Source organism: Apodemus sylvaticus, chromosome 7 (genome assembly GCF_947179515.1).
Source record: "Apodemus sylvaticus chromosome 7, mApoSyl1.1, whole genome shotgun sequence".
NCBI classification, from domain to species: domain Eukaryota; kingdom Metazoa; phylum Chordata; class Mammalia; order Rodentia; family Muridae; genus Apodemus; species Apodemus sylvaticus.
In genome coordinates this window covers 89,578,258-89,590,457 of record NC_067478.1, presented here as the reverse complement: position 1 = coordinate 89,590,457, position 12,200 = coordinate 89,578,258, and the positions used below count along the sequence as shown (strand labels likewise).

The 12,200-nt window shown below is 37.6% G+C and overlaps 1 protein-coding gene across 1 annotated transcript; it reads right to left on the bottom strand.

Moving 5' to 3' along the window:
- Positions 1-4,973: 4,973 nt before the first annotated feature.
- On the bottom strand, positions 4,974-5,909 carry LOC127689959 (olfactory receptor 149). Its single transcript, XM_052189531.1, has one exon. The coding sequence runs from the start codon at positions 5,907-5,909 to the stop codon at positions 4,974-4,976; it is 936 nt and encodes a 311-aa protein (XP_052045491.1).
- Positions 5,910-12,200: the final 6,291 nt, after the last annotated feature.

Below are 12,200 nucleotides of genomic sequence, written 5' to 3'. Positions count from 1 at the left end.
AAGAGGAACACTCCTCCACTGCTGGTGGGGTTGCAAATTGGTACAACCACTCTGGAAATCAGTCTGGCGGTTCCTCCGAAAACTGGGCACCTTACTTCCAGAAGATCCTGCTATACCACTCCTGGGCATATACCCAGAAGACTCCCCACCATGTAATAAGGATACATGTTCTACTATGTTCATAGCAGCCCTATTTGTAATTGCCAGATGCTGGAAAGAACCCAGGTATCCCTCAACAGAAGAGTGGATGCAAAAAATGTGGTATATCTACACAATGGAGTACTATTCAGCCATTAGAAACAATGAATTCATGAAATTCTTAGGCAAATGGATGGAGCTAGAGAATATCATACTAAGTGAGGTAACCCAGACTCAAAAGGTGAATCATGGTATGCACTCACTAATAAGTGGATATTAACCTAGAAAACTGGAATACCCAAAACATAATCCACACATCAAATGAGGTACAAGAAGAAAGGAGGAGTGGCCCCTGGTTCTGGAAAGACTCAGTGAAACAGTATTCAGCAAAACCAGAACGGGGAAGTGGGAAGGGGTGGGTGGGAGGACAGGGGAAGAGAAGGGGGCTTGCGGGACTTTCGGGGAGTGGGGGGGCTAGAAAAGGGGAAATCATTTGAAATGTAAATAAATTATATCGAATAATAAAAAAAAAAAAGAAAAAAAAAAAACTCAAGAGAGAGCAGGTTTTGGCAAGGATGTGGAGAAAGAGGAACACTCCTCCACTGCTGGTGGGATTGCAAGCTAGTACAAGCACTCTGGAAATCAGTCTGGCACTTCCTCAGAAAACCAGGCATGATACTATGGGAGTACCCTGTTATACCACTCCTGGGCATATACCCAGAGGATTCCCCAGCATGTAATAAGGACACATGTTCCACTCTGTTCATAGCAGCCTTATTTCTAATAGCCAGAAGCTGGGAAGAACTCAGATGACCTTCAACAGAGGAATGGAGACAGAAATCTGGTATATTTATGCTGTGGAATACTACTCAGCAATCAAAAACAATGAGTTAATGAAATTCTTAGGCAAATGGTGAAACTGGAAAATATCATCCTAAGTAAGGCAACCCAATCACAAAAGAACACACATGGTATGCATTCACTGAAAAGTAGATATTAGCCCAGAAGCTCAGAATATCCAAGACACAATTCACATATCAAATGATGTCCAAGAAGAAGGACAGAGAGGCCCCTGGTCCTGGAAAGGCTCATTGTAGCAGTGTAGGGGATTTCCAGGACAGGGAAGCAGGAAGGGGTTGATTGGGAAACAGGGGGAGGGAAGAGGGCTTATGGGACTTTTGGGGAGGGGGAAGCAGGAAAGGGGAAATCACTTGAAGTGTTAATAAAGAATATATTCAATAAAAGAGGGAATAAATAATTTTTAAAGTTAAACTAATGATTCCACAGACTTATAGTAAATTAATTAAAAACTAATAACCTTGGAGTAATGCAACAACCCAGAATCATCTGCCTAAGGGTGGTACCACTCACAATGGGCTGGTCCAACCCACATAACTCATTAATCTAGACAATAACAGACTTGCCTACAGACCAAACTTATAAAGATATTTCTCAACTAAGATTCCTTCTTCCCAGATTTTGATGTTGCGTCAAGTAACAATCCAGAATACCTAGTTTTAAGGTCTGATGTCTTAGTGTCCTTCCTGAATTCTCAGTGATATATTTAATGAGGAAAGCTACAGTATCTCACTTATATATTTTAAAATGCTAAAAACAAATAATTAAGCTACCCTCTAAACTGTGACTTGCAATGTCACAGTTGCAAATGTATAACTATATAGGGGAGATAAGAAACTAGAATTACTTTTTGTTTTTAATTATGGACTGAGTCACTATAGAAACCATGCTCAAAATCTAGTAATAGATCTTTCACATGATTCAGCAATAGTATTCTTAGGAATACAAATAAAAGGCTGAATCCTGCTACAGAGACACTTATTCGTCTATTTTCATTGCTGCCTTATTAACCATAGCAAGAAATGGAAACAACCTAGCATTCCATAATTGGATGCATAATGAACAATAAATTATGGTATATTTATGCAATGGAATATAATTCAGATGTTAAAATGTTACAAATTTCATAGATGTGAGAAAGAGTTGGAAAAAATAATTCAGTGTGAGGTAATCCAGACACAGAAAGAAGAATGTCTCATGTTTTCTCCAGGTATGCATGTTATCCTTGATTCTTTAGATATGGATACATGATGTATGTGATTAAATTAGTAAAAGGCTATGAGTGGGGACTTTCTAGAGAGGAAAATAGAATATATCAATATAAAGTAACTGGTGGATATTGATGAAGAACTCCATACATCACCATATCTGGCAAGGCCTGAATATTGTTGGTACCAAACATTCATTCTTTTCTATGCAGTGGAAATCTCCATATGGTAATGGATCAAGATTGTTTTATTCACTGTAGTAACAGGCATAGGCAAATGACTTAATAACTTTCTGATAAAGGTTTTTCAAATGAATAAATTGATGAATGAATGACCATAACTGAAACATTCAAATTATGTTATATGTATATATCATTGAAATAAATAATTAGATACACCTAATAAGAATGTATGTGTATACCTGTGTGTTTGCATGTTTAAGTAAGATCAACAGTATATGAAAGAGAAAATCATTTTAGCCCCTCCACAACAGGGTTACTTTGAATAAGAAAAAAGAATGAAATTTAGACCTATGGTATAGTTTTTATATTGTTGATTTGTTTTCTTACTATAGATGAAGAACATTAAGAAGCATTTCCAAGAATTAAGCAAAATGTTTTTTTTTCCTTTTCGTCATTTGGTTTGGCTGGAGTTATTCAGGCTAGTAACACTAATTATTTCCCTTTGAGAAAGTGTTGTCTTCATAGGGATTTGTCTCTAATGATTGTGCTATTGGTTCCAAATTTGTCCACACTCTAGTTTTTCTCTCTGTAGATTGTAACTGAAGCAAAGCACATAGATCAAATTCCAAGTGCACATAGTTTTCTAATATATTTAGTGAGGGGTGTAGAAGTATGACTGGAGTGTGCTGAGACAGACTACAGAACCTGCTTCATTGAACAGAAGAGTTTTTAATGACCCTATAATAGTCCTGTTGTCAGGAGCTGGAAGTCATTTGTATAACACTGGAAGCTAATGTGTCAGAAAACATTGTTCCTGTAGCTCATCCCAATCAACAATGATCTTTGAATCTCTGATTTAATATTCAGTGCTATGGTCTTTTGTTCAATGATGTAAATTTTGATTTGATCTTAGCATCTGGACAAAGCACTCTTGAATGTGCCTTGTTGATACTGGAAAATATTTTTTTAATATACTATTTCCTTTTCTTTTTCACAAAGCAGAATTCATAAATTCATGTCACTATCAAACTGAACATTGGCCACCATATTCCCCAGTTCAGCCTGGCCTTCTGAATTCCTCCTTTGATAAAGGATGAACCACACTATATTTGAAGAAATTAAAGCTATCAGTTTCCATCATACTAACTGAGATGAGGTGAGGGATTCATTTGTTCAAGGAGATAGACATGTTTACAACCTATTCCCTCTGGTCCAAGAAGAACAAACTCTGGTGGATATGAACACTGCAAAGAAAAGTTGTAACGAATTTTATATTCAGGCCAAAACATTCCTTCCTAAATGACAACCACTTAGGTGACACTAACACAAAATGTTGCTTCTTACTATCCATAAGCCTTGCATCTCCCTGGAACATACTCCTCAGCCATTTTTCACCTACAAGTGAACAGATAAACACAGTGAGAGACAGTCTTGGGACCAGATATGTTGTTTGCATTCGTCCATCTTTGGCAACTGCATTAATTCAGGCCTGCTCTAGCTATTGCCTTAATTGCTAGTTTTTCCAATAGGCTCCCACAGTTTTTAGACACTTGGGACTTCTTCATCTTTTCATTCTCTTGTTAATTACAGAGTCACTCATCAATTGACATGTAACTGACCTTTTAAAAAAGGTCATGTTTTATTCTCATAGATTGATGTGATTGTCTGAGCAGCTATAGGATAGATACTAGATCCATGAAAATGCAGACTCTGTGAAGATTAAAATGGTTAGATATGAATGAAACATATTCTATACCATTGTAAGGAAGAACTTCACAGCATATAATTAAGTGGATAATAAGTTCAGTTATCAAAATTTCATGCTTGAATGAAATAGAAGATTTCTCACTTGTAATTCATCTCAACTGAAAACAAAACCAAAATGTGCTGGAAGATAAACCCAAGTCAATATCTGTGTCCAAGTAGGTCTAAGCTGGAAAGAAGAAAGTATAAGTGACACTGTCCAATATCAAGGATTATTAATATTGAATCTAGGATTCTACTACTAGGTCTGTTCAACCATCCACTCAAGCCCTGTTCTTTATGCCGTATCATTGTTTGAATGTGACTGAATAATATTTGAAAATTAAGATTATGTCTCTCAAACTTCAATATTCCTTAGGTGAATAAATTGATAGATTAGTCAATGCAGATATTCTATGGGCATATCATTTCAGCCAAGATGATAAAACACTAAGGAGAATAAAAATAGGAAGAGGTATAAGATAGGACAATGAAAATAAGGTCTCAGAAGCATTTGGTCCAACCATCATGCAAAGAAATAAGCAGAAAACAGGATGAAAATAATGGTGGGCAATTAGCATGCCCATTGTTCTGCCTACAGAAGGACTGCTCCACTCTCATCTGCTGGGGGTTTCACATGAGAGGACACGTCAGTCTGAGTCAGACAACTGGACCAGGCAGCTGCATCTACCACTTATTCTTTAGATGTCAAATCTTAGTCTGTAATATTATAAATTTAAGATAGTAATTATATGAGTGTTCTTAAATACAAGTAGTTCAGAGTAACAAATGAATCTATTACATTAGCACTGAAAGGAACTTAAGTATTCTCTACTGATTTTCTTTACAAATGTTTGGGAAGGAAACACAGTGGATGCAAGACAGTCCACAGAGATGATTTCACCTCCTTATTCCTGAGGCTGTAGATCAATGGATTTAGCATAGGAGTGACCAGGTTGTTCAGGACTTGAACAGTTGCATCTAACCAAGGACTTGGTGTGGGCCTTAGATAAATGAAAATCACTGGCATGTAAAAGAGCAAGATGGCAGTAAAGTGGGCACTGCAGGTGGAGAAGGCTCTGTGTCGACCCTCAGTGGAGCGGATCTGTAAGATGGAGTGAACTATACAGCTGTAGGAGGTGAGGATGAAGAAGAAGCAACTGAGGGGCATGAGGCCCACACTGATGAACCCCACCATCTCCAGTGTCGATGTGTCTGCACAAGCCAGCTTCATCACCACAGGAATATCACAGAAGTAATAGTTCACATCTTTGGGACCACAGTAGGGCAACTGGAAGGTGAGAGTAGTTAGAAAGGTGGAATGAATACAGCCGAAAACTGATGTCCCCATGGCCAGGATGGCACACACTCTATGGCTCATGATGACTGAATAGCGTAGAGGGTAGCATATAGCAACAAAACGATCATAGGCCATCACTGTGTACAGGAAACACTCAGTACCACCCAGGAAATGGTAGAAGAAGAGCTGGGACACACAACCTGCATAGGAGATGGCTGGAGTATTTCCTGAGAGGTAGAATAGCATCTTTGGAGAACTCACAGAAGGGAAAAATATGTCGCACACTGACAGCTGACACAGGAAGAAGTACATGGGTGTGTGAAGCCGAGTGGAGAAGACAATTGCAAGGAGTATGAGCAAGTTCCCCACTAGAGTGAAGATGTAGAAAGACAAAAACAGGACAAAGAGCATGGTCTCCAGACCCTCTGTGTTGGGGATTCCCATCAGGATAAACTCAGTCACTACTGAAAGGTTCTTCATAGCTTTGAGGATTTTTGAACTCACAAAGATTAAAAGACAGCAGTCTGGTCCTCAATGTCTATTAAGAATTTTTTTCTACTAAGAGCTGTGAGTATGCTTTGAGAAGCAGAACAATGCATTCTTCTGATAAGCAAAACAAAATCTCCATAAAAGCATCCATTACTGTAAATTCATATTGGAGAGTCAATCTACACAGTTTTTTAGAAGGAATGATTCATGAATATAAATGATTGTCTTATCTTCTATGCTAAAGCAGAAATTAAGAGACATGGTCAAATATTCTCAAGTTAGACAGTTCTTTACAGGAGTTTATATCCAGAGAACATGTGTGTGTTGAACCTTGGTGATATGTTTAAGTAACCTACTTTTCCTATTCATTACCCTCTATGGCACAATAGGAAAATATTGTATGAAAACTTATGACAATTGACAGGAGTCCTGAATTTGGTTCTTCTTAGCTAAACTAATGAAGATAATTCATCCAATGTGTTTTATAGTTACCTGCAAAATGTAAAGCATACTTAGTTTAAAAACAGCAATGTAAACATAAATGAACATTGATATTATGTTTATAAACTATTTGAAAGTACCTGGAAAAACTGTTAATAAACTCTAAGGTAAGGTCTTCTGTAACTTCATGAAGCTACAATTTCTAGAAATGCTAGCAAAGAGAAAAGGGAGACTCTCTTTTTGGCATTATTCTCAAGCATTCTTTCACACATGTGACTATCCATAGGTTAATTGCTTCTGAGAATATTTGCATGACCAGTTGTCAGTAACACTTTATATATAGCATCCTTCACAAGTTGCATGGCTAATAATCAGAAACTCTCTACAAATATTGTGAATATTCGCCTCCAATATACTGGCCAGGTAAGAGAGACCTCCTCTTACTAGCTCGGGCAATTCGACAACATAAGGAGGTCAAAGGGATACAAATTGGAAAGGAGGAAGTCAAACTATCATTATTTGCAGATGACATGATCGTCTACCTAAGTGACCCAAAGAACTCCACTAGAGAGCTCCTACAGCTGATAAACAACTTCAGCAAAGTGGCAGGTTACAAAATCAACTCAAGCAAATCAGTGGCCTTCCTATACTCAAAGGATAAGCAGGCTGAGAAAGAAATTAGGGAAATGACCCCCTTCACAATAGCCACAAACAGTATAAAGTATCTTGGGGTGACTCTTACCAAACATGCGAAAGATCTGTATGGCAAGAACTTCAAGACTCTGAAGAAGGAAATGGAAGAAGACCTCAAAAAATGGGAAAACCTCCCATGCTCATGGATCGGTAGAATCAATATAGTTAAAATGGCCATTTTGCCTAAAGCACTATACAGATTCAATGCAATACCCATCAAAATCCCAACTCAATTCTTCACAGAGTTAGAAAGAGCAATTATCAAATTCATCTGGAACAACAAAAAACCCAGGATAGCTAAAACTATTCTCAGCAACAAAAGAAAATCTGGGGGAATCAGTATCCCTGACCTCAAGCAATACTACAGAGCAATAGTGTTAAAAACTGCATGGTATTGGTACAGTGACAGGCAGGAGGATCAATGGAACAGGATTGAAGATCCAGAAATGACCCCACACACCTATGGCCACTTGATCCTCGACAAAGAGGCTGAAAACATCCAATGGAAAAAAGATAGCCTTTTCAACAAATGGTGCTGGTTCAACTGGAGGTCAGCATGCAGAAGAATGCGAATTGATCCATCCTTGTCTCCTTGTACTAAGCTCAAATCCAAATGGATCAAGGACCTCCACATAAAGCCAGACACTCTGAAGCTAATAGAAAAGAAACTGGGGAAGACCCTTGAGGACATCGGTACAGGGAGAAAGTTTCTGAACAGAACACCAATAGCGTATGCTCTAAGAGCAAGAATTGACAAATGGGACCTCATAAGGTTACAGAGTTTCTGTAAGGCAAAGGACACCATCAAGAGGACAGATCGGCAACCAACAAATTGGGAAAAGATCTTCACCAATCCTACATCAGATAGAGGGCTAATATCCAATATATATAAAGAACTCAAGAAGTTAGACTCCAGAAAACCGAACAACCCTATTAAAAAATGGGGTACAGAGTTAAACAAAGAATTCTCACCTGAAGAACTTCGGATGGCGGAGAAGCATCTTAAAAAATGCTCCACTTCATTAGTCATTAGGGAAATGCAAATCAAAACAACCCTAAGATTTCATCTTACACCAGTCAGAATGGCTAAGATTAAAAATTCAGGAGACAGCAGGTGTTGGAGAGGGTGCGGAGAAAGAGGAACACTCCTCCACTGCTGGTGGGGCTGCAAATTGGTACAACCACTCTGGAAAGCAGTCTGGCGGTTCCTCCGAAAACTGGGCACCTCACTTCCAGAAGATCCTGCTATACCACTCCTGGGCATATACCCAGAGGATTCCTCACCATGTAATAAGGATACATGCTCTACTATGTTCATAGCAGCCCTATTTATAATTGCCAGATGCTGGAAAGAACCCAGGTATCCCTCAACAGAAGAGTGGATGCAAAAAATGTGGTATATATACACAATGGAGTACTATTCAGCCATTAGAAACAATGAATTCATGAAATTCTTAGGCAAATGGATGGAGCTAGAGAACATCATACTAAGTGAGGTAACCCAGACTCAAAAGGTGAATCATGGTATGCACTCACTAATAAGTGGTTATTAACCTAGAAAACTGGAATACCCAAAACATAATCCACACATCAAATGAGATACAAGAAGAAAGCAGGAGTGGTCCCTGGTTCTGGAAAGACTCAGTGAAACAGTATTTGGCAAAACCAGAACGGGGAACTGGGAAGGGGTGGGAGGGAGGACAGGGGAAGAGAAGGGGGCTTACGGGACTTTCGGGGAGTGGGGGGGGCTAGAAAAGGGGAAATCATTTGAAATGTAAATAAATTATATCAAATAAAAAAAAAAAAAGAGAGACCTCCTCTGAGGTATGATTTCTCTTATATTAAAAAGGTCAACACAAACCCCAATAATAAAGAGAAATGTGGCATACCTGAGAATTAGATATGAATATATATACCCTTCAAACACCACCACTAAATAACTTGCTTTCAGATATTCATGGTTGATCTCCTTCAGAGTGGACAGCTACAAAATTCAAAAAGGAAGGGATTTAAAACACAACAAATAAAAATCCTCAAGCTACTTTTAACTCATTTTTCTCCATGGATCTTTCAAGAAGAATTAAATACCCTTATGTTGCTTGCAATTTATTTCTGAATTAAAAAGATGAGCCTACTGCAGGGTCTGTACACTGGCCATAAACCTAAAGTATAAACTGATGGCAGAAAACATAACTAGCTACTCCTTCTCCATTCAAGACTAGCAGAACTAATGAATAAAATGACAGCAACAAATATAGGTGTTGCTCCATAATATAAATAATTCCTGAGTTCTGGACCACACAAAGTAACTCAAAGATGACTAGAAACTTAAACCAAGGATTATTAAATTTAAATATTTCTCTCAGCATCTGCCAAAGGATGAATACTGCTTTCCTAACAAAGGCCCATGTCACCATGGGAATAAGACAATTTTCTGCTTCCTACAATAATAATAATAATAATAATAATAATAATAACAATAAACATGAAATAAAAAGGCTGAGAGTGTCTATTCTCATTCTCTTGGGCTCATCCCCTTTCATTTATTATGTTTCTTTTCAATTTATTTAAATCTGAAGTGGAACATTTCATTACCCTCTTTGACTCCTTTGCCCTAAACATTTAGACACAGTCTCAAACTAAAATGAATGGCCCTGAAATTCTCCTTCATGTTCATCTCTATATTCTTTTGTCATGAAGAGCAAGAACTTGCAAAAGGGACTCTAAGTCCTGGATGTGATGTAGTTTAGTTCTGAAATGCCTTTTCATAATTCTGGCTTTCTATGTATATTCACAAATATTTTATTTTTACCAACTTGGACCTTTTTTTTCTTTCAAGAGAAAACTAAGCAAGGCTAAAGAAAATGTCAGATAACTAACAATAAAGTAGTACTGACAAATTCAAATATAAAAGCCCAGTATCTCTATCTAATATACATCAATTATAAATAGAGAATCCCAAGACACTCATTTTACTCATTTATTAAACCAATTATTTTGTACAGCTATCATGTTTCAGACACAATATATCTGGGTCTTATAGATTTCATTTAAATGTCAACTGACCTGCATTATTCATATGGTTTCATGGCTAAAAATCATCTTAACAAAATAATTTTGAAATTCTATTATAGTATTCTAGTGCACTGGATTCTTGACTCAAATTCCCATACAATATTATTTATTATCTTTAGAGACAGATGGGAAAAATCTAGGATAAAATACTCACTGGCTTTTCTAGTTCTTCCATATTACATATATAAATAATTTTGTTCCTAACCATATTGTTTTGAAGCAGGATCTCACTATGCAACCCAGGTTGGCCTGGAACTCATTGTGTAAATGAGGCTAGTCTCAGACTCACAGAGATCATTTTGCGCCTGTCTCTCAAATGCTGAGATTAAAGGCAAGTACCACCATGCCCATACCCTTGTCCTTTTGTAAATGGAATTATTGAATTGATATCCAAGAGAAGGTAATTTAACAGTATGCACTATTATTTTTCTGACTTCATTGCACCTAAAAGTTAAACATGGTAGTCAGTGTCCCAGGCTGTTGGAAAAAAAACTTGTTTATTAATTCTTTTACTTTTTGAGCTTATAATTACAACATTTCCTCTTTCCCTTTTTTCCCTCCAAATCCCCCCATATGCTTCCTTGCTCTAATTCACATACACAGCATATTTTCATTGCTATTATATATGCATGTGTCTATGCATATGCATATATATTCTAAATATAAATGTTTTAGTCTCTATATCATTACTTTGATGTGTTTTCAGATCTGAGCATTTGGTGTTAGATAACATATCTGTGTGCTATTCCCTGGGGAAGACTATTTATGCCTGAGTAGTAAATATTCTTTATTTTTATTCTGTAAAACTATTAAGTGGTCTCACATCACATCCCCCTTCAATTCCATTCATGCAGTCTTGAGAGGCAGAGGGATAAGAGGGGTCCCAGCTCTAACAGAAGTTGCTGTGCTGGTTCTTGTTGGCCCTTATCTGCTCTAAATGGAATGAGAAAAACTCGAGCATTAACCAAATAAAGGATAGAAACAAGGTACGTATAAAAGGTATGCTACTGTGTTGAAATGGAAAATTCACTGGCCTTCATAGAATAAACCCAGGGGCAGAAGTAAGGGAGAGGGATATGTAGGTCAAAGGCAGAGTAGACACCTAGGAGACCAAGAGCCTTTCCACCCACTATTTCATTGTTAATGACAGTAACAAGAATGGCCATGGCACACACCATTTGGTGAACACTCAGCGTGTGCCAAGGACTGGGGAGTCATTTGTAAATACTGATTCTTTAAAAAAAAAGTACTTATCCATAAGTTGTTCTTTCTTTTGTAAATCACATCTGCAGACAGAAAACTGACATTCAAACACATCAAGAAAATGTCTTTGCTTTATTCCATGTCTGTGCATGTAATCATTAGAAAAATCTGTTGTTTTTCATCTGCTTCCCGAGGTAGCCTCTTCTAATGCTCGGAAATGAAGTCCTTCCTGAAAGGGTCTTACTGCAGCTTTATACAAAAGTGAGAGGAGACTTCATGTCTCAATTCCTGCAATCATTTTCAGTCTATTTATATTTAAATTATATGGTTGTGTGTGTGTGTGTGTGTGTGTGTGTGTGGTTTGTATGTGTGTGTGTATGTGTGTGTGCATGTGTGTGTATGTTTATGTGTGCATGTACATGTCGTGGTACCTGTGTGGTGGTCAGAGGACAATTTGTGGGAGTCAGTTCTCTGTCCACTGAGTTGGTTCCAGGGATTGAACTCACTTGATGAGGCAAGCACCTTCACAGACTAAGACAACCCCCAAGTCCTCACTTTGGATCTTAATTTTATATTTTAATCATAATTTTATTTCATTTTATGTATCAAACAACATACACTTCTTTGTCTCTCACATTCTCTCTTGTTAGCATCTTCATGTTCTAGACAGACTGTTACCAGAGCAGCCACAAAGAATGTCTCTAAAGAAAGGCCAGGCTAGAATGGGTAAACATACTGCACTAAAGAAATTTATATTGTAAAGCGAGATACAGTAACATTCTAAAGAGAGGGCTAAGAGTTCTTGCTTTTTACAAATGTTATCCATACCTAAACACCTCCAGTTCAAGTGTGCCCTCCACAACTGACAAG